This window comes from Penicillium canescens (genome assembly GCF_028828765.1).
Source record: "Penicillium canescens strain IBT 15451 chromosome Unknown utg000002l_segment0_segment0, whole genome shotgun sequence".
NCBI lineage: Eukaryota > Fungi > Ascomycota > Eurotiomycetes > Eurotiales > Aspergillaceae > Penicillium > Penicillium canescens.
In genome coordinates this window covers 2814160-2836249 of record NW_026703964.1, presented here as the reverse complement: position 1 = coordinate 2836249, position 22090 = coordinate 2814160, and the positions used below count along the sequence as shown (strand labels likewise).

Here is a 22090-nt window from a genome sequence, read left to right as displayed (position 1 = left end):
AAGAATCAAACATCTGTATAGTAAGCCAACAACCATAAGAACACCCCACAAGACATGGATATCCTTGTATAAGCCATGATCTGTAGACTGTAGACTGTAAATTGTAAGCCGTGATATCAGCCATAACCAGAATCAAAACATCAGCAAAGCCATAGTATAGTAAGTAGTCAGCATCCAAGCCAAAAATCAGTATGTATGGAAAAGGGGGCAACACAGAAGTATGTATATACCCCGAAACACAATAATTTTCCAACTCTCACATCAGGCGTGAGCCAGGCCGTTTAATATAATCGGCTTTCCGTGGCCAAGGGGAGGTGGAGAAGCCGAGTCATCCATGTCGGTCTTTTCTCGGCTGGGACTTGCCTTTGTTTGAAGGATCAATCATGGAGTCGTTTCAATAGTTCCACTCCCAATACTTCGACTTTATTCCTGCCTTTTGGAGTGGTCTATTCTTTGTTCCCTTGGTTTAGAGTAGACATGCAACACCTACGTTGAGGAATTGGTTTATTGATCATACTGTACGGACGTAGAAAGGTTAGGACTTCACTGTAGGACTCTTTTAGTTCTCACATCAGACAATTACCGAGCAAAGGCCGATGCTCCACCCGGTTGAAACTCGGTTATGCCTCGGGATACTGTTTAGTAGTTGGAAGGGCTGATCAGAGACGGTGATTGTTCGGTGATCGGGATGCCGATTGTGTCATTGTGGACTGATAGGACCTGTTATGTTTGCGTCTGCCGGGTTGAATCGGGAAGGTGAGGTATATTTGGGGTCTTGGGTTCTTGGCTATAGGGGTTGTACAGTGCTCAGCAGGTTGGCATGCATGTACAATAAGCACTCTGTACTGGGTACAATGATTTGATATGCTTTGAAGTATTCGTTATTCATTTAACCTACGCCATGCGCTATATGCAATTATACATACCACGGGAGGAATAGGAATTACAAGCACCAAACTTCCAAGCGTTGGCACAAGTATCAATACTCCGATCCGGGTTGAGCAACTCAAGCCGGAAGATCCACCTGCAGCATAACCTCATCCCAAACCTGACGAAGCATAGGCAGATGAACACGATCGACATAGAAAAAGCCCAACAAGAGAGCCCGCGCCTCCTGCCAAGAAGTAGTCCCCTGCAAACGGGCCGCAGCAGCCAACTCAGAAACGAAAAAGGCCCGCTCGGCAGGTAAGTTAGCACTACAGACAGCGCCCATGAAAAGCTGCCAGATAAGCAGATCCCGACACAGCGCGAACAAACCCATGGGAATGGTAGTGGCAAGAGCAGCGCGCAGAGCGAGAATTGGTTTTGGGAGGAGTTGCGCGACCATGGGATAGAAGCTCCAGATGGCGCTGTTGTGGAAGAGGAGGCAGGCGAGACGGGTGCAACCCTCGATTGAGTTGTCGCCTTTTACTTGGCCGGTTGGCGTGTAGCGGTCTGTGTGGAGCATGTACTCCACGTACAGGACTTCTGTGTTGAAGTAGTCTTCGGTTTCTTCGTTGAATTCTTTGTAGCCTGTATTGCCTTTGATCCATTCTGCGTACCAGGATAGTTCTAGGAGGTCGTATATGATCTGAGGCATGGCTTCGCCGAATATGCCTGGGATTTTGAGGAGGGGGAAGAGGCGTGTTGCTAGGAGGGCTATGTCGTCATTTGGAGGGATTAGGGAGAAATGAGCTGGGCGAGTGTAGCGAACGAAGGGGAAGATTGGTTTGGCGTGTGCCATGCAGGCAACGCGGATATCGGTCCTGTTGCTGTTAGCTGCGCCGCGTTGTTTGGTGCTGGGGGTGGACGAACCATGAGATTTGGAACCGGACGTCCGAAGGGACCTCGTCGAAGTCCTTTCGCAGTGCGATCATCTGACGCAGGCCTGCTAGATGGATTTTGAGATAATCAGGGTTCCCCGATGCGATCTGCAGTCATGATAAGTTCGATATCCACAGCTTCTCTACGAGACACTCACTTCAATCGTCAACAGGGTTGAAACAGCAGCAATCAAAACATCACTGGATGCCTTGACCGGGTCCGACAAGCCCTCATTAACCAGTCGAATGGTCTCACCCCGATGGTGGAATGTATCAATCACCAACTGACTCCTCTTCTGATTCGGGTCTCGAATAGGCAGCTCGCCAGCACGCATGGCATCATTAGATGTCGCCATACAGATCGTCGCATGCAGAATGGCCGGATCCTGCTGGATCAGAGATGCCCAATGCGCTTGCAGTTTGGGTTTATACCGCGTCTGCAATGGATGTGCTTCTTGCGTGAGATCCCACAGGACTATACCACTGTCAGTATACAACCATCTAATTCAATCCCATCTGACAGAAGACTTACAAACTCTCAAATGCCGCATCATCCTATCCGTCAGTTGTGTATGGCCAGTATTAAACGGATCATTAGCTCCCTGTCCCACGCGCGACCATATAGACGGGTAAGTCGTCACCTCGCCATAGCTCTCCCCATCCCACGACGCAGCCGAAACAACCGGGTACCCAGCAGAGGTTGCAACAAGCGCATTGCTCATTTCAACTTGCTCCAGCTCCTGCTCGTCTGAGATGTGACTTCCAGACAAGCTGGCCGACGAACTGATCGATGCGCGGGGAGTCCCGGTCGGTACCAGGGCTCCGGCGGGTGTCTGGTAAGGCGTCGGCTTCCATTTGTCTTTGTTGTACTGCTTCGTGCTTTCCATGCGTTTCTTGCGGTTATGCTCGGACATCACATGGGACCGAATGCGCTTCAGTGTTTCTTCTTTTGTGCCTTCTGCTGCGGTCTGGGGGTCACTGTTGACCCAGAATAGGGTTGATTTCCCTGAGGCGTTGGTGTTAGCTTTGCGGGGTTTGCGGACCTTGGCGGGGGCATTGCGATTGGGTTTAGGGGCTGGCGTTGGTGCTGGTGCTGGAGCTGGAGTAGGAGCTGGAGGGACCTGCGCTTGAGGCTGTTGGTAGGGCTGGATAGGCTCAGTATCGTCATGATGATCGTCGGGGACATAGTCCGGGTGAGCGGCATCACTCGGCCATGGCCGAGACAGCACCGGCAAGGTCTGCTCGTAGCTGAACTTTTCCTCCATTTCTGAGGGAGAAAGAAAGAGTCCCAAGAGCCCCGGGGGATCAGGGTAGATATGGAAGAATTGAGGAAATTGGATTCTTCAGTGATTAATCCCTGGGCGAATCACCTTTCCCGCTAAATTGTTAGTGGGATGCGAGGTTGCGCCCGAGGGAGTCACATCCTCTAAAGTGGGAGCCCTTGAGGTACCTTTGGAGGCTTTGGGGGCGCTTAGGGGGCTTTGAGGGGCTTTGAGGGCTTCACAACTTAGTTCCAAACAAGCTATGAGGGGAAACTGGTGAGCTGGTGATCCACTGTATTTCTTGGCTTTATCCACCAGGGACGTTGAGTCTCCCAAGTACTTTTTGGTGGAGTCATGTGGCGCTCTTCTACAAAGTTACATACGCGTATACTCATGTACTCATATGTACAGTGCGGAATTGGTGTCTTGGTACGGTCTTTTTGCTATCTGGGTATATAGTACACTAGTAGAAAATCCGACATCTTGTACGGTGCAAACATCGGTTCATGAAACATCTAATTATAAACGTGGAGTGATCTTCCTTCTGGCCCCAAGATCACTGACGAAATGTCTCCAACGGTCAGAAACTTGCAGCTCAAGGGTTTTACGCTCCCGTAAGCACTACTGTCGACTTGGGCGCGCGATTGGCGCGGGCATACACACTGCCGGTGGCTGTGGGACTGCCGAAATGCTGCAGTATAATGTGAGATGACAATGGCATGTTTCAAGAGTATAGGTATATACAAAGCTGGGGTTGACACAATCAAGAGTCGGATTATCCGGCTGGACTCCGGATGCAAGAGGTAGCTCCACTCGTAGGACTAACTACATTGTGCACACTCCGAGCTACCAGTGGAGAAGACGGAGAAACCGGGGGGAAGCAGATGAGATACAGCGAATAAGATAGTGAAGGGAAAATAATCTAATGGGTGTATTCCGGCATGCAAATAGGTTGAGCCCCGAGATTTAGGTCATACCGGGCCGCGGAAAGATCGGCATCGTCTCCAACTGTTCTAGTCCGCCCATCGTACCATTTTGTCCACTGGCTTGCCAGCCTTGTCCGGTCTGCTGGTTGATAAACTGGCTCTGTCGGAAGGGATTTGTGCTTCCGGTGGGATTCGGCTGCAGAGGTGCGGCCGGAGGCATGCCTTGTGGGGCTGGAGAATTGCGAGCAAACGGATTGGTTCCGGTTCGCTGAGGTTTAATGGGCTGCGCTTGTGGGAGCGGTGGCGCTTGCTGGGATTGGGCATTCTGGAATGGCTCGGTGGAGGGGTTATATTGCTGGTTGGCGGTTGATAACCGCCTAGCAAAGGGATTTGTGTTCTGCCGGCTTAGAGGACGGGCAGGTGGTTGAGCGCCCGTGGAAGCATTCAGCATCACTGACTGACGGAACGGATTGGTACCTGTAGTCTGAGGCTGCAAGGGCTGAGGGGGTTGCTGTTGCTGTTGGAACGAGGCAATGCCCTCCTGAGGAATGGGAGCCAATTGCGACTGGTATCCATATGACTGTGGCTGCGCTGTGTACCCACCGAATCCAGCACCAGTTGGCATAGCTTGAAGCGGCTGCTGTTGTGGGTGTTGCTGCTGTTGTCCGAAGGGGTTATTGGGCCCTTGCGCTTGGTAAGGGGCACTGTATTGGGCTGGCTGACCAAACCCGGTCGCCTGGGGCTGTTGAGGCTGTTGCTGGCCGTATCCAGTCGCCTGAGACTGCTGCTGTTGGAAGCCAGTCTGCTGCGGATAGAAGGGTTGCTGCTGTTGGAACCCTGTTTGCTGGTACTGCACCGATGTGGGCTGGCCCATCGGCTGTTGATTCTGTTCAATTGAATCAAAGAAGTCGATCAAATCCACCGGCGCTGGCTTGGCTTTTTCAGGTTGCCTGGCTGGGGTAGGCATCGGCGCGCTTGGTGCGGGCTTCGGGGCATCGTTATTCGCACTGGTTTCCATGGATGACGGAACACGAACGCCCTTCTTGGCCAGGTACTCCCGTCGGCGAAGATCAAAATCGGGGTCGTTGAGATCATCCTCGAGAAGTCGAGCCAGGTCAGTAGAGGCATGCTTGAGTTTGGGAATTTCCAGGCGGGTGGCAGATTGGAAATGCCTTGCGACTCCCAGGAACTGCACAACTTCCTCCGTTTGTTTTGTGAACGTCTTATAGATTGCCAAGGCGCGTATACTATCGGGCCGTGACATCTCAAAGTAATGCTCTGCGTTCGGTTAGAATCAATAGCCACTCGTGGAAGGTAGAGGACTTACCCAAAACATTGATCGTCCCCTCGTTCATGACCGAGTACAGGGTCAGTAGATCTAGTGTGAGGAGGCGGAAAGCCGTCAGACTGATCTCATTCTCGGGCTCATCTGTCAACAGCTGTGCGGTCTGTCAGTCACTGCGCAATAACCAGACTCGATATCACCCACATCACACCGCAATAGCACGCGAATCTGCTTCTGTACAATCTCCGTCTCTCTCAGTAGGCCTTTCTCCACGCCAATCCTCTTCAACCGACCCGGTCCGCTTCGTACATGGTCGGTTTTCGAGGCTTCAAACGCCTTGGCGCGCGTAATTAGATATTCAGCATACCGTCGGATATTATGCCCCTGCGATTGAGCTGCCGAAATTGTCAATACCTTTATTCTTGTAGATCAAAAACCACTCAGCTTACCTTCCGAGAAATTGCTGGGCGCGATCTTCTTCGGGTTATCAGACAGGTATCCCAACGCAGCATCTAGTTGACCCTCTCGGATCATAAGATGAAGAACAATGAGCGCTTTGAACACAATGGTCCATGCCGAGTCTCGAAGTCGCAGTTGGAGTGTTCGGAATACTTCTGCGACACCTGCCTCACCGGTGTGAGTTGCCACGAGGATATGTTCAATGTACTTGGATTTGGGAGCTGCGAGCTATTCGCACGAGAAAATTAGTGGCTGTCGCGCGCGAATAGAAAAATGGTAAATAATCCGACTCACCTTGAGCTTCGTGGCCCCTTTTACCGACTTCTCAAAGCCTCCGGCCATGCTGCCTTGGAAAGTAGCGAATCGGTGCCCAACCCGGGGATGAAGGGGAGTGCAAGTTTGTCAAAAGATAGGGAAAAGTCTGAAGAGCCCGCTTCAGGTATCAATGTCCTTGTAGTATCCAGGTAATTCCTATTTCATTACCTGCCTCGCTCATGACGTGGCTCATTGAGCCATTCTGAAAGCCCGGGGGTAGTTGGGATTCTGGGAGAGGAAAGGAGGAGGGGGGAGTCGGAACGGCCGGTTCGGGGAATGGCGAGTATGAAGAATCTCAGGGAGATGATGAGTCGAGAAACAAAGGATTAAAGATAGGCGACAGTTCCAGGGTGAGGAGGGAGTTCCTGGGGGGCGGAGTGTCCATGTTCCTGTCGCCCAATTGGGACTAGTGTCATCCAGCACGAGGATCAACGTCGGTAGTTTGGACGACTTGATATCGGAGACATACGACTGGAGATAAACACAGCCCACAAAAGTGTGCAGTATATTGCTTTTCTACAGTATTGGGCCATCGGGGAGCTCAATTACTGCCAGTCTTGGGGTCTGGAGTTCACTAATCCTCAATTATATATCTATACAACCGGTGTTAACATCTCCATACTCGGATCCAAGCCGCTATATACCTGACACTTGCTAGAGACATGTTGTTCTCTGGACGACAAGAACCCAGCCAACAGGATCGCTACGATAAAGTCTGACACTGACGTCGAGACGAATGCCTGAAACGCGCTGCTTAACCTCCTATAACAGAGGCTTGATTTCTTCAGGCTCTCACCCATCCTTCCCGACTTCCACGGGAGAGCTGAAGAGTAAAACTACTCTCTGATTCTTGTAATTTAATTGTAGGGATATACGGACGGCTATAATGACTGGCTTTGGTACTCAGCCGGTGATCTCAAAAAACCCTACCAGGTCACAACAAGTTTTCCACCACTAAGGCTGTTTTCGATCACCTACAAAAGACACCAATGGAGTTTGGCTTTCTCACTTCCCTAGCCAAATCCTGACTTTCTGAAAATATATTGCTTTCCCATCCCACTCGAAGACTTACCTTTTCTTTCACCCCAACCTCCATCCCCATTCATTCCTAGACATCCCAGCGAAGAAGATCTGCTTGCTCCTCACATATTTCAAAGTCTTTTCTCTGACCTAGGGTCTCTTCTTTTGCTACTCTCTCTTCTTGATCCAGCCACTTCCCATATCCCGAGTCTTCATTCTTCGAGACGCACATCCGAGCGACGGAACGACCTTCATCTCTTGCCTGTAAGTACACTCTTTCATTCCCACTGCAAGTTTTCAGTCCTGGTCTCCAGAGAGAAGAGATGTCGCTCATCACTCAAACATCATGTCTGACCCAAGTTCGTTTCTTTAGTCACTCTTTCCTTCCTTCCTTCACACCCCCCAATCTTTCATCTCCGAGAACGACTGCCACGAAGCAGAGTACAGTTTTCTTCTTACTTCATTGTCGTGTGGTCCCAAAATTGCCCTCCATTTTTTCTCATCCTTTCCGCATGGTCCTAAAAATGGAGGCCCCAAAAGAGCCTCGCCGGCCAACCTTGCGATGGGATATACATATGCGTCAAGTCCTGTGCTGTCTGTATCGTTTCTTCTGTTGTGACAAGAAACAGACAATGGAAATATTCTGTTACATGTTTCGAAGCCACCTCAATCAGCGTGGAATTACGGGATTTGTCCCATATGCAACACTCCACACCCAGTGGAGCTGGATGCAAAACAGTGGTGATGTCGTTTGGTACCATGTACACATGGATACAGAGTTCAGCACCCACGCAGAGTGGACTGAAATTATCGAAAAGATCAGGGCCGCGGCCAAGGTCCTACGATTTGATCTACGTGAGAAGACTAGAGATGACACTGATACTTCCCTTTGGAAGTCTCGAGGGTCGTACGCCGAATGGGCTACGGATTTCCAGGCCTCCGTGCTTCTGGTCTCGGTGAGTAGGCAGATAATAAAGACCTATGGTAACACTTCGCTGACCACATTCTTCCTAGCATAATATGCCCAAGACCACCACGTCGGTGAAGCGAGATGATGACCAGGGCACTATTACTGACGACAATGCAAGCACCCAAGCAGCACATGTCAGCAATGAGAAGTCTTCTACTTGGCACGAGAGTGAAGCCAGACACAGTGGCCTAAAAGTCTACGAGTATCGTGGAAAGCCCGAGAGCGATTGCTCCACTGAGACGCTCGACTTTGTTGTTGCGGCTCCGAAGGAACCCCGTCAAGTCTCTACCAATGATCCCCAAACTAGCGGTCAGACTGATCAGGTCCCTAAAAAGCATGATCGAAGCCACGGTTTAAGCGTCGACAAAGTCCCTCCGCTGCTCTACCGATGGTGGAACATTGATTCACAGGGAACCAACTCGAAATACCAGTTTCGTGCCGCCCTCTTCTGTAACAGGGAGACGTTTAACCCTGAAGACATAACGGAAAGCGAATTCAAGGCCTTCTTTCGCGGCCATGTGACAAAACAGGAGGTTGCGTCTCCTTTTATTTCGACGTTTTCTTCCCCGCTAGCACCAATACACCGTGCCTTGATCAGCCAAAAGGGCGCTATGGTGTCAATCATTGATACCTCGAAGGTGACATCGAAGATATTCTACGCTTGCCCCCTCGCTGTCCAAACCAGGACCTTTACACGCAGCTGGAAAGGTTACGCCGAGTATCTGGTCTGGGGGGAAATCCCGGCCGAGGCAATTGTTTCGACGCTGGACATAAACACAATAGAGTTGATTGCACAACTTAACCATGATATCAATCGTCTCCTGCAACTCCAAGTGATCCGAGATATGCCGCGTTGCAACCAAAAGCTGCGCGACGTACTGGCTATGAGGCACAAGTCGAAGTCATCCTTTCAGTGCGGTCTTACCTTGAGGAAGCTTCTTGTTCTTCTTCAGATCCCTAGAGCCTACTGGGAAGATCTAGCACCAAAATTCGCCCGTTGTTGGGGCTGGAAATACGCCGCAGAAAAGAGAGCGTTTCTCGAGGGTGTTCTTTCTAGAATACCTTATTCTCAGGAGGAATTGTCAGACTCGGAGAGTGAATGGGTGATGCCACCACAGACGACACCTAAGAAGCCGTCAAGCCACCTAACAACTGACTCGGATGAGGAGGACTGGGAGTCCGAAGAGAGCGAGCAATGCTATCAAGAATGCTTTGATCTACAGCGCAAGCCAGAAAGTCTCCGGAAATCACCACGCAAGCCATTCTTCTATCGAGGAGATTTTATCCCGGACTTGGATTGGATTCCTCCTGAGCAGGACGAAGACCCCTCGGGGCACTCCGACTCTGATAACAACGGTCATGATGCCTCCGAAAACCATTCTGTATCTATGGAAGAAAAGAGCGACACAACTGCGGAAAGTGTATCCCTTGAGACCGTTGATAGTATGTCTGATCGGTACGAAGACGAGAATCTGATGGAAGACCATATGGTCCTGGACTGGGAACTCGCATCTACCTCAGAAAAGACACAAACCGGGATGCCGCCCCAGGATCATAACGTTGATTTCTCCCTTGTGCATGGCTCCCTAGTGCATCCCCAAAATAGAGACACAGAGATGGGTCTCGATGGCCGCGTCAGCGACGATGAGGACGACCCTAGTGCACAGACGGCACTCGAGCGAGAATGGCCCCCCGATGATGATTGTCCGGACATGAACACCCTAAGTCGAGTTCGATTTGGGTGAGGCTTGCCCTTGCCTGGCTGAAATATGAGGATTAGTTGCGAACCCCATGAGAGATGAGATCCAGAGAATGAAGGCAACAGCGGATAGTTATTGTACGATTAGGTAGTTGTTGCCATGAATGGAAATGATATTATCTGAATAGCGTACAGTAGTCTGCGAAAGTAGCCATTCCTGTCGACTAGGGCATTGAAAAGACATAACGGCATGACTGGACAGGCCACCAAACCATTGAAGAAGACGGAAACAAACCTAGGACGAGCACACTCCCGCCAAGTCTACGTGACTAGAAGACACATACTGAGCAACCGAAGTAGCTTTGAAGAGTGGGAATAACCCAGAATGCGCATTGAGATAGACTCTGTCAAGATTGACATATATGGCCAGTCTTTTCTTTGACCAGAGCTGTTGTACAGTTTCCATCGCAAGAAGATTGAAGAAATATTTTTGCTTTTTGCGTGGATACACTCATTCTTCAGCGAGGTATCTGGGACATGGAAACTCGTAAACTATCCCAATCCCCACCCGAGGATTTCCTGTATCCAATTCATACCGCTTCCTTCGCCGTTATGTCTTCGAAAACCCAATTATCCAACACTTAGAACTTGGCGAAAGACTTGACAGCCTTGCCAGTGCGGGGCAACACCTTCAACACGTTGAAGCGGACCTGTAAAAAATCGAGTCAGTTATCAATTCGGAAAAAAAGTACATCGCCAAATTCCAGATGTGATGGTAGAACCGCACTACGAGTTTGCACACAGCGCTGGAAGTAGCGATGTCGGGAGAAAAAATTCGACGTACAGTCTTGGACAGAGGACGGCACTGGCCGACGGTAACCCAGTCACCCTCCTCAACACGGAAAGCGGGGGAGACGTGAGCAGACAGGTTCTTGTGGCGCTTCTCGTAACGGTTGTACTTGGGGACGTAGTGAAGGTATTCACGGCGGATGACGATGGTACGGTGCATCTTGGTGGAGACGACCTGTAAAGAGGTTAGCGGGCTGATTCAAATGCATATAAGCGTTATAAAATCACCTTTCCGGTCAGGATACGGCCGCGGATGGAGATCTGGCCGACGAAGGGGCACTTCTTGTCTGTTTCAAATGTTAGGTTTTGTTTTCGATTTGATATTTCGAGATTGCAGATCCATGGCATATCTGGGTCTTTTCAAAATGTGAGTGTCGACTAGAAGTCCGCGCACGAACACAGAGATTGCAAAGATCCCCGAACTTTTCCTCAGCCAAGCATCCCCATGTTCCATGCGACCATCAACTCGCCCTCTCCAATCTTGAAAAGACCCTTCCATGCATAAATTCTGATAGTTTCGAATTGAAGTCGTGCATACCGATGTAGGAGCCCTCAATGGCGGTCTTGGGGGTACGGAAACCGAGACCGACATCCTTGTACCAGCGGCGACCGGAGGCAGACTTCTTGCTGGAGGCCTTGCTCTTAGCGTTGAGGAAGATGTGAGGCTGCTTCTGGAAAGCGCGCTCGGACTGGACGGTCAACTCGGTGGCCATTGTTGCGGTGTTGTCTCGACGAGGAAGCGGTGTCGAGGGGAAAAAAGGTCGGGTTGGCGGCTGTCGAAGATGAGGAAGATTCGTTGACCCGCGGATTCTTTGGTAATTCGCAGTGTGCGCCACTAGTCCGTATTGGGACTAGCGCACTTCGGGTTAGGGCTTTGCGCCTTTGTTTACTTCACGTGACTGCGGAGCAACGCGCTCGGGGCAATCATGATAGCATCTGAATGTTGACGGATCTCGACTGATTTCCGACCATGCGCACTTGATCTCTGGTGTCGAGTCTTGCATCGCCCACCATGTCCACTCGAGCCGACTCCGCAGCCCCGCGAACGCGACCGCGATCTCGCCAGTCCATCGCTCATGTTCCGCGGTCCAAGATGACGTCTGCTCTAGACAAAGAGAATGCGACAGCCGAGTTTGGCGCAGCGCAGCCTTTTGCAAGCAGCACACGACCTGTACCGAAGGATAAGAAGTCCCGAAGCAAGAGTCTAGGGCCCGGTGGACTTGATGCCCTGAAGAATTCCAACGGCAATCGTCGACAGGTAGTTATTAAGCCCATCAATGCGCATAGCCCTTTAGCATCTAACTGAGTTGTATAGTCCACGGCTTCTTTCCCACTCAAATCGATTCTCAAACCTACAGTACCCGTCTCCCCAGTGCGGAATATCCCATCATTCGAGGAAACACGCCGGCGCACCCCAGCCCGTAGTCAGCAACAAAGTCAGGATGGTGCAATGGACGGCGACAGCCAAGGAAAAGAAGGACTACTGATCGACTTTGAAGCCACACCGGGCGCTCCGGCAGCGGACAATGACGACACAGCAAACCCGTTTGATACCTTCAATGCGACCTCTGCTATCCGTGAAGAGATGGCTGCCACCAAGGAACGCGATGAGAAAGAGCGCAAAGATCGTGAACGACAGAATATCCTAGAAAAGCGGGAAGCGCGGCGTAAATCTATGGGTTCGTGTTTGTTTCACTCCCTGGCAGAAGTGCGTGCTAACAAAGCTCTACACAGCAAATCGGCGAGTATCGTTTGCCCCTGAAGCGACCTTGCACACCTGGAATGTGGTAGAAATCCCCGACGACTCGACCTCATCCTCTGCCGCGAACTCCACAAGACGTGCCTCTGCTGCCACCAATACCCCGAACCAATCTGCACCCTCCCCTTCCCGAGACTCTCCATCTTCGCCAGAGTCAGAATTCGGCTTCTCCCCTCTCCGCACAGAGGACCTAGACCAAATTAGAAGCGGTAAATCTTCTAATACAGGCCATCAAGATCTCTCTTCTAGTCCGTTCAGTGGAAGCTCAGTCGGGAGCGAAGATACTGGGGCACAAAGTATGGCCGGCGAAGAAGAAGACGATGGCGAGTCGTCAGGATCAGACGATGGATTTGATGGCGAGAGCACTGCCATGAGCATGGATGATATGACAGCTCGCTCGGGTATGACCGCCCAGTCAGACGTAACTGCCAGCTCCAGCTCCAGTGCCAGACTCAACGAAGCATTGCGTCAAGCGGCAAAGGAAGCAGGGACCGAGGCAGTCGACGAGGACGGAGAGATGTCCATGGAAATTGTTGATCAAGAAATCACGGGTGCTTTTCAACCGTGGATTAAGAAGGGTCAAAGACAGAGCTTCGACTGGGAAGATATTAGCGCACGGCATGACCAAGAAAATATGGATCCGTCCAAGGGCGCCGCTAGTAGAACGTCACCAGAATCAGATGATTATCTCGAGGATCATCTCGATGAAGATGAAGAAATGAGCATGGACGTGACGAACGCATTGGGACGCATACTTGGCAAGCCCCCTGGGCGTCGCCAGAGCACTCGTCGCCAGAGCACTCGTCGCAAGTCTTCTGCAGAGGAGTCCCCCTATGAGGATCAAACCATGGAAATGACCAATGTCGTCGGGGGTATTATGCCGGAAGATTCGCCGTCGAGGGTCTCTGAGATCGACGACGACGAAGGAATGACCATGGAATTCACTTCGGGGGTTGGAAAAATCCTGGGGAACGAGCCTTCTTTGACCCCCAAGTCTGATCGTATGAGCGATGATCAAGACAATGAATCGGAAGATGGCATGGACATGGAAATGACTGGCGCCATTGGTGGTATCCTACAGTCAGGACAGCAAGCCAATGACAAGGTGCACGCAAAGCTGATGATGGAGCTTGAGACCGACTCGGGACAGCTGAACAGTTCCCCTTTCCAGGAAAGTGTGCGCCAATCTCCCGCCAAGTCTCCAGCCAAATCGCCCCTCCGCTATCAAGTTGCGGCTGTTGCATCTGAAAGCGGAAGCCCCAGTCTGGCAAGCGTTAGAGCTAGACCTTCACGGCGCAGTTCTGCTGCATCCAGTACACCACGGTCTGCCAGTCGTCAAACATCCCCCGCCAACAAACCCTCTACTCCTCCTAAACAGTCCACTCCTCGAACGAAACCTATTACCCCAAGCAAGACCCCTCCATCCGGCAATGTGACATTTAGAAGTGCCTCGCCGAAGAAGCTTTTCCGGCCTGAGATTCAGCAATCTGCAGATAAGCGCAAGTCTCTACGCCAAAGCCTCTTTGAACATAATGCGGCGACAGGAGAATCAACCCCACTCTTCAAATTGCAACCTCGCGAGGCTCGCCGTTCATCCGGACTAGGAATTGACAAAGAAGGTCTTGGATCGCCGCGCGTCGCCGCCATACTTGACAAGCGCCAGTCCCTGGGAGACAGTACACCTCAATTCATTCCACAGGAGCAGCCCCGGTCTGGAGTGCGCTTCGAGGATCCACTACGAATGCAAGCAGAGGAAGAACGTGATCGCGAAGAAGAGGAGCTTAGAGAAGATGGTCACCTCCCGGTGCCTCATTCCGAGGAACGAGATGTGACGTCAAGCTTGAAGGACATGATCCAGAGTCTAAGTCCAAAGAAGACGAAGATTGGCAGCCGTAAGAGTCTCCACGTGGGGGCTGCCCGCGGAGTTCTAGGCAAACGCCCAGTCGAGCTCGACTTGGATGAAGATGAATATGAGAACTCACCCAAGCGACTGCGCGGGCACAATGTCAGTCCAGTCAAAGGCGTCAAGTTGCCAGCGCCGACAGTTAGGGAGGGCAGTGTCCAGCGATTAATCATTTCTCCTGCTCGTAGAGCCGTTAGCTCATCCCCTTTGAAGGGTAGCACTACGCCTTCTCATGAACCACGCAGTGCCTCCAAGACATCAACTACTCCTCTCAAGCAGGGGATTGATAACCTTCATATTGATTCTGATGCTCAGCAGCCAGAAGAGGATGCTCCTGTTGAGGAGGAGCCTGAAATGGAGCCTATTCAGCTGCAAGACTTCTTGAACATGACCAACATCCATTTCATGGAGCTTACTACGACAAAGAGACGGCACACGACTGCACCTAGCAGTGCTACGAAGAAGCTGACCCGGGCAACTGGAGAGAATACGCTCAGACCACGCTCAATAACGTTCGATGATTGTGTGGCAGCTGGGTTCTGTACAGTGCCCATGCTTGAACTGTACCAGCACGTAAGTTATCATCTCAAATACTCTTGTCGTCATGCTTACCATTTTCTAGTCATGCCGAGAGTTGAAATCTTACATCTCCGAAGGTCGACAAGTGATTCGCTCCATTGAGGCTGAGACATATGCGGAAAACCCAGCTCTCTTCCGGGAGTATGTCACCGCCCCGCCAGACATCCGTGTGATTATGGACAATCAATTCCGAAATGTCAAGACCCATGCTCGTCTACTAAGCAAGGCTACGTGGTACGAATGGCGGATGAAGCTGCTGGAGGGTCTGAAAGAGGGCCTCAACCGACACGTTGAGGAAATGAAAGCAGACGATGACCTGCTAACCCAACGAGAAGAGCTGCTCAGCAGTAGTGTGCCCCCTTTGGTTGAGAAGCATGCTGCCCTCGAGGAGGAAGCGACCAACTTGCAAGAGTTGGTAGACGACATGGAGAATTGTGATCAAGACGAGCTCCGCAGCACGCGCGGCAAGCTGTCCGAGGTGGAAATTGAAATTGCAGCTAAGAAGCGCCAACTTGAGGAGCTGCAAGCTGAAGTTCAGGAGAAGACCGCTACTATTCAGGCTGGATCTGAAATGCGAGAAGAGTTCCTGGCTCAGATCCAGGAGGCAGAGCGCGTTAAAGAGGCGTGCCGTGGCTGGAGTGCTCGGGAGATCAATGAACTAAAAGGTGAGCACTTTTGGAATGAATACCTTTTCCACAGCATGGCTAACTGATTCAATAGCTTCCGTACAACGGATTGAACGCCAAACCGGCTGGTCAATCGTCTCAGCCACCACTCCATCGCATGATCAGTCGGGTCCAGTGTTGAAAATGGTCTACCGCAACCACCTTCAACTCGAGTTCTCTCCTGGAGCATTCATCTCCAAGACCCATACCCAAGACGAGAAGAAGAACCTCCCATTGGAACTGACCCCTCAAAAGAGCGCCAAAATCTCTCCTATTGCGTCCTTGGTCCTCCAGTCCCTTCAACGCCATCTATCCACAATCCAACAATCATCCATTACCCCCAAGCAACTCTTACACTTCATCTCACGCGCATGGGACCGTACAGTCGGCCTAGAGAACGAAGCACGCATGCTCGAATTCTGCGGCGTAACCCGTCTCACCCTCTCCAAGGCCGAGGAAGGCTTGCTCTCCTTGCGTGCACGCTGCACACTCCTCGGTAATGCAACCGCCTCCACGCCCGGCCGCAAAGGAGCTACCCCGAAAACAAAGAGCACCAAGAGAATTGATGTCGACTTCACCGTCCGCACCCGTATTGATCGAAATGATGTGGCAGACTCTGGTATTGGATCCATGGACTTTGACATCGACGTCCTGGCGACTAAGGTCTATGGTTTCGGGACGGGTAATAAGTCAGGTCTTCCTGATCAGGAGATACAAAGTATTCTCGGGAAGGGTCTTGGTCAGCAGCAGGACAGCGATGTCCAGCTTGGGAATGGCGTGTGGTGCAAAGCTGTCCGTAGCCTGACAGGATCTGTTTTCTGATATTCCCCTTTTTAATGATTTTTTGTGGTTATTGAATGGTGTTAGGCTGGGATAGGACAGGCAAGGCGCAATGACAATGGTTATTTCTTTTGGGCTACTAGTGGATTATGGGATTATTCTACGGGTCTTTGGACAGGGTGTTCAGTCTCTTTCTATTTCATATCTTATATCTCACTCATATCCAGATCATTTTTCTTTTCTCTAGGCATCAAACCCGTTGTAGTTATTCAACGTCTATCTCGAGGTTACAAATCCAGACTTGGAGTGAGTAAAGTTCCGGTGTCAGCACACATCATACGAACTAGATAACATCCATTCGATTATACCACACCAAGGGGCATCCTATGTGAACACACGAATATGGATATGGATATGGCTATACAAAGAGAAGAGAGAAAGCACCTCGCTAACAGCATCAAAACCGAAACCAATCTTCCACTAAAACAACCCCAAAAACCCATTCGGCCAAACCAAATCCTCAGCCTGCCCCGATCCAGATCCAGATCCAGATCCCTGCCCCTGTCCCTCAGGAACAAATCCATACCCAAAACTCTGAGCATCAAACCCCTCATCAACAGGAGGAGCACCATGCACATACGTCTCCGCCGATAAAATGGGCATAGAGGGATCCGCACCAGCCACTTGCCCACCAACTTGCCGGAACCCATACTCAGCGGGGAAGAGACCGGCGAAGAGGTTGCCGCTGTAATCCCAGTCCCCTGTAATGGGCACCTGGAAGAAATCTGGGATTACAGATCCGGAGCCTGTTGTTCCTGTTGGTGTGCTGCTGGCGAAGGAGGAGGGGGATTGGGTTTCTAGATTTGTTAGGGCTGGACCTGGACCTGTTTGGGTTTGGGTGGTGGAGAAATCTTGGGAGAGTTGCCAGGATGGGATTGGGATTGGGATTGGGGGGTTTGTGTATGTGCTGTCTCCTGCTTCGTGGAGTAACGTTCGGTCTAGGTATTCGGTGGTGTAGGGATTTTGGTTTTGGTTTTGGTTTGTTTGGAATTGGGGTTGGGGTTGGGTGCTTGTATCTGGACTCAGTGGGACGACGTAGCCGGAGGAGTTGATCGGCGGTAGGCCTTCTAGTGCATCTGGGATACCGATGTTCACGCCCATATTAATGTTCATTTCGCTTGGGTCGGATGCGGTTGGGAAGTTCGGGTGCGTGGTATCCTGGGTCATTGTTGTTCGGAGAGTAGTAGGTCGTCGGCGTTTATGATGAGATGACGAGTTTGTGCGTTTCTTAGTTGTCAACGAATGATTCTCCTCCTTTTCTCTTTTTTCGTCTTTCTCGACTGCTATCCTGGCGATGCGTTCGAGGGTGGCGCTCATGCGGGCCATGAACCCTGCGTAATTGGATGCTCCGTCCCCTGGGACGAGAGTCGCGAAGAATGCTGAGGCCATGGTAAGAGACTGGAGGTCTGCGTGGACTCTTGGGTGGCGGAGATCCCGGAGGATATTTGAGAATATTGTTGCTGCACCTAGGAAGACGTAGTATAATAGGGACCTGGTAGTTGGATAGTCAGTAATGGAACGGTATAACATCAAAGGAGCTGTAGTATACCAAGTCCACGCAATGTCTCCCCAAGGCATATTATTAATGAGCTTTAATGTATCACGAGCAGCTTGTGCACCAATGGAAGCAGATTTAGAAGCACGTCGTATGCTGAGGGCCTCGAGCTCCTTTGACTCCTTGGATGTCTCCTTAGATGTTATTAAGTAATGAAGCAAGACCGGTATTCGGTGGATCATGATCAAAGCATTGTAGTAGACGAAGTGGAGACCGACGGAGGCAAATCCTAAAAGAAAGTCGGGTGCACCGGGTTTCAGCTTCGGCTCACTGGTGAGCGGGTAGTCGCCTCTCCAGTTTTCAAGCTCCTTATGTAGCTCTTTGACCGTTTTGTAGATCTCAAGAGGAGGTCTCAGTAACGCTTTGGCGGAGTATAGTCGACTGTAGATGCGGCCCTTGATGATTGACATCCGACAGAGCTGGCGGAAAAACAGGATATTGCTTGCGCTTCCTTTATCGCTTTCCAACTCTTCTGGAAGAGGGACATCAAAATCATCTGGATGTTGCGATGGAGCGTTTCCAATTCTTAAGCAGGTACTGGAAGAGCATTCTTAGTATAAGAAGTGACCATATTTAGTACCCTTCTCTTACCTTTGATCGACCACAAATGTAACCCAAAAGACACGCCGTCTTTCTTCCTGTTCAGCTGGACTGAGATCTGGTCTGGCGATATCACGATGTAATCCCATTCTTTGACCAGATCGCATAGCGGCAGTGATGAGCGGCAGAGCTGACTGTGTACCGCAATTCCCACGAAGGAAGAAGGCCTTTGAAGCATTAGAAATGGACAAATCAGGGTTGATCCAGGGGTGCACATACCATGCTTAGCAAAGCTTGGACGCTGAGCAAATCAGTGCGTTTCAATGCCAATTCCGTGAAGACTGACATGGCATTTTTAAAATAACCTCGAGCCTTCTCTCTGTCCTTTTCTGGCTTCGAGCTATTGGAAAACCGATACTCGTAAGCCAGGCAGACAACCATGTTAATGCTAGCCCAACGGGCAGCGTCATCACAAGTCTGCTGGGTATATTGCCATTCAACCATTTTCATAAACTTGGACTCGAGATATATAGGAAACAGACAATTGGCCGTCTGAAAGAAATCCTTCATAAGAGAGAAAACCTCCGATCTCGACGGAAGAGGTTTGAAAACCTGCGAGGCAAACAGATCCTGGAAAACATCGGGTCGCCATTGATTCCACGGATTGTCGTGGACAGATTCCGGCGAGACTATCCGCAAGAAACTGACATCGCCTGTTTTGCTTTTGATCCACTCAATGCCTGCCCGAGACAGAATCGACAATGAACAAGATTTGCCTGTGAACGAGGTTAGCCCTGGGTAGTTCGATATCCGGTTACTGTCAATATCTCACCAAAATATCGAGAATCATCTCTTTCATCTGCTCGGAAGATAGAAGTAACCAGACCAGCGCCTTTCCGGCACAGAGAACTCGGAGTTGGGCTCGGAGCAGACGAAACATCCTGACTAGGATGTTCATCTGAATCCTCGTCAGAGAATTCGTCATGACTCATGTCACCTTCCTGCAAGATACCGGCAGTCTTCAAGAGCGACTCAACTCTGACAATGCGCTCTTTCAGAGACTGCACATACTCATCACTAAACCAAATCCATTAGCAACCCATCATACACTCCCAGAAAAAGACCAAAAATTACAACCATACCTCTGCAAATCCTCCACCTCCTCAGGAAAGACACAGCGCGTACTCCTCCGCTGACACTGCAAACAAGACCTCGCAGACCCCTCCGTCTCACATTTCGTCTTCTTCAGATGACACATCTCACAAGCCTAGACAAGACAAAGCACAATTAGAACAAAAAGAACAATAAACAGCCAAACCCGGAATCCTCCGGGATATCAAATCCAATGCCAAAAAGCAGAACCAGAATCAAGCAAAACCCACCCTGGAATACTGCCGTCCCCATCCCGAATCCATCAATACCTCCTGGCCGGACATGGACAAGTTCGCGTTCATTGCATTTGATATGAATGGCCTGATGAGTGGCACTGGTGCATGGGCCGCCACTTGACGTTCATCGAAGTGCGCCCATATGCCAAGACTTGGTCGAAATCCGTCTTTTGGGTTTGATGGTTTCTCGGCTAGCCGGGCGATCTAGAGTTCTGATGGTTTTTTCTTTTCTTTCTTATTCTGAACTTCAAGACTGTTTAGGTGGTTGGGTGATGTGCCTGATGCCTGGGCAGGTGAAAATGGGATGAATAATCCAGTCGGATGTCGGAGTTGCCGATTCCGTTGTTGTTCTGGGGAGATCGGGGCGGGGTTGGGTACTTCATTGTATACAGTGATGGGCTGAAGGTATATTGGTATGTGGTATATGATATATTAGGGTTAGGAGTGGGATTGAATATGTTTATGGTATGTAGCTTGGATTAGTTAATTATTTATGTTAAGTTACCTAGCATGTTCTCACGTTCTGTCATCGCCTCACAGGCGCAATTCTTTAGTATAAGCACGTCGTTGGATGATAAACCCGTAGCCCGAGATGAACATCTTTCTAGAAGGGTAGCGATAAGCTTAGATCCCCCCAAGATGCCTATAAGTAGTAGGCCAAGACAAACCTCTATACCTCATCTAGCGATGTTATCAAACCGTTGGATATCGCAACCAGTCAGGACTCCGCTGACAAATGATCCCCGCAGATAATCAGGAATACAAGTACAGACGCGGTATCCTACAGATGGGAAGTGGGCTGGCACCTATTTCACTCACTATGAGCCCTACAGTTGCAATCATCTCCATCGGGGAGATGGGTCTGGGCATGGCTCGCCTCCTCAAAGCCCATGACTACCGTGTAGTCACGGTCGCAGAAGGAAGAAGGTAAAGAGCACTGAAACACAGAGAGAAAAAGACTAACAGCGCTGTCCCAGCGAACATACCCTCGCGCGGATCAACTCCGCCGGCATCGAGACCCTCCCCTCCGACGAAGACCTAGTAATCCAAGCCAACTACATCCTCTCCATAGTCCCACCGAAGAACGCCATGGCGACCGCGCAACGCATAGCTAAAGCATATGCATACGTCTCGACACAGACCGGAGAGGCGAATCGGGTAGTGAACCGGCCTAGACGCACCGAACTATACTACCTCGAGCTCAACGCCGTGCCGGCGCGCATGGCTGAGGAGATGGCAAGCCTGTTCGCAGACGCCAACGTAAACTCTGACGATCTAAACAGGTCGGATAAGCCGGACAAGTCCGGCCAGTGCCACTTCCTCGATGGCGGGATCATAGGCGGGTCGCCGCAAAGCACGCAAGATGGGGCGTGGACAAAGCCTAGCGTGGTGCTTTCGGGCGCGGTGGATCTGGCTCCTGCGCTGCAATCACTGGCAGATGTCTTGAATATGAAGCTTGTCTCGGCGCAGATTGGAGCGGCGAAAACGCTCAAGCTCTCCTTTAGCGCGCTAACCAAAGGACTAACTGCCCTGTCGATTCTGTCCTTCTCCACTGCGCAGAAGGCGGCGCTGCTTCCGCCGCTCTTGGCGCTGTTGGAGGAACATTCTCCGCGAACGGCGGCTTTGGCAACTCATGGGGTTATTGGGATGAGTCCCAAGGCGTACCGGTGGGAGGATGAGATGCGTGGGATTGGGGAGATGTTGGAGAGTGTGGGTGGGTGGGATGTTGGGGGATCGATTTATGGAGGCATCGCAGAGGTGTATCGGACCATTGCGGAGGATACAATATTGGGACAGGAACGAGTTGAGCATCGTGTGCGCGGTGTGACGGTTGACGATGCCGCTCGGATCATTGCTTCACGGGAAGCACATATGTCATAGGAGGGGACGATCGTGTCGGGAGTACAGTGTAGAATGCCAAGCTACCTCGGATTGGTAACGGGGTCCACGTCATCCAGTAAACCGGCGGAGGCAGAAAGAAGAGAGTGGAGAGAGCATGGAGACAAACCCCCTATTTTCTGAACAGTATAGCTTCATCTTCTCTCTCTTCATCTGCACATACTTCTCCTCTACTTCCACTCTACTTCTACTGATATATATTACTTATCCTATCCTCTACTATAGAGTCTTCCGTACTCTATACCTCGGCAGGCGGTGAATCTCCAGCGAACCACAGGCCGCGATCACGACATTTCTCCATTCTATCAGATCATCGACTAGGGCCATCGTGCCTTTTCCACCTCACCTCCCCTTTTCTCCGTCTTCGTCACCTGT

General features: G+C 50.8%; 7 protein-coding genes across 7 annotated transcripts; 3 read left to right on the top strand and 4 right to left on the bottom strand.

Moving 5' to 3' along the window:
- Positions 1-1006: 1006 nt before the first annotated feature.
- Positions 1007-3067, bottom strand: N7446_002272 (uncharacterized protein; the record flags this gene model as incomplete). Its single annotated transcript, XM_058511021.1, has 4 exons — positions 1007-1745; positions 1795-1910; positions 1961-2277; positions 2335-3067. 4 exons carry the CDS (start codon positions 3065-3067, stop codon positions 1007-1009), a joined length of 1905 nt encoding a protein of 634 aa, XP_058376557.1.
- Positions 3068-4030: 963 nt separating this feature from the next.
- On the bottom strand, positions 4031-6076 carry N7446_002271 (ENTH domain protein; the record flags this gene model as incomplete). The annotated part of the gene is made up of 5 exons (XM_058511020.1): positions 4031-5268; positions 5318-5429; positions 5480-5670; positions 5725-5962; positions 6029-6076. The coding sequence occupies 5 exons, from the start codon at positions 6074-6076 to the stop codon at positions 4031-4033; spliced, it is 1827 nt and encodes a 608-aa protein (XP_058376556.1).
- A 1760-nt stretch (positions 6077-7836) lies between these two features.
- Positions 7837-9784, top strand: N7446_002270 (uncharacterized protein; the record flags this gene model as incomplete). Its single annotated transcript, XM_058511019.1, has 2 exons — positions 7837-8025; positions 8084-9784. The coding sequence occupies 2 exons, from the start codon at positions 7837-7839 to the stop codon at positions 9782-9784; spliced, it is 1890 nt and encodes a 629-aa protein (XP_058376555.1).
- A 113-nt stretch (positions 9785-9897) lies between these two features.
- N7446_002269 (40S ribosomal uS17 domain-containing protein) lies at positions 9898-11438 on the bottom strand (the record flags this gene model as incomplete). The annotated part of the gene is made up of 4 exons (XM_058511018.1): positions 9898-10448; positions 10583-10762; positions 10816-10874; positions 11126-11438. Coding segments are annotated over 4 exons (621 nt in total), but the record flags the coding sequence as incomplete, so codon positions are not given.
- A 161-nt stretch (positions 11439-11599) lies between these two features.
- Positions 11600-16315, top strand: N7446_002268 (kinetochore-microtubule binding complex subunit SPC105; the record flags this gene model as incomplete). The annotated part of the gene is made up of 5 exons (XM_058511017.1): positions 11600-11845; positions 11903-12266; positions 12322-14822; positions 14872-15493; positions 15549-16315. The coding sequence occupies 5 exons, from the start codon at positions 11600-11602 to the stop codon at positions 16313-16315; spliced, it is 4500 nt and encodes a 1499-aa protein (XP_058376553.1).
- Positions 16316-16753: 438 nt separating this feature from the next.
- N7446_002267 (transcription factor domain-containing protein) lies at positions 16754-20261 on the bottom strand (the record flags this gene model as incomplete). The annotated part of the gene is made up of 7 exons (XM_058511016.1): positions 19811-20261; positions 19571-19695; positions 19261-19505; positions 18708-19204; positions 18480-18655; positions 17883-18425; positions 16754-17825 (listed from the first exon to the last, which is right to left on the bottom strand). The coding sequence occupies exons 1-7, from the start codon at positions 19880-19882 to the stop codon at positions 16754-16756; spliced, it is 2730 nt and encodes a 909-aa protein (XP_058376552.1). The 5' UTR covers positions 19883-20261.
- Positions 20262-20307: 46 nt separating this feature from the next.
- N7446_002266 (DUF1932 domain-containing protein) lies at positions 20308-21869 on the top strand. The gene is made up of 2 exons (XM_058511015.1): positions 20308-20743; positions 20794-21869. The coding sequence occupies exons 1-2, from the start codon at positions 20553-20555 to the stop codon at positions 21695-21697; spliced, it is 1095 nt and encodes a 364-aa protein (XP_058376551.1). The 5' UTR covers positions 20308-20552; the 3' UTR covers positions 21698-21869.
- Positions 21870-22090: the final 221 nt, after the last annotated feature.

Excerpts from the sequence above, each read along its gene's own strand:
- N7446_002266 (XM_058511015.1), top strand. The coding sequence starts at position 20,553 with ATGATCCCCGCAGATAATCAGGAATACAAGTACAGACGCGGTATCCTA. Across the intron at positions 20,744-20,793 it reads ACGGTCGCAGAAGGAAGAAG|CGAACATACCCTCGCGCGGA; the intron begins GTAAAGAGCACT and ends GCGCTGTCCCAG.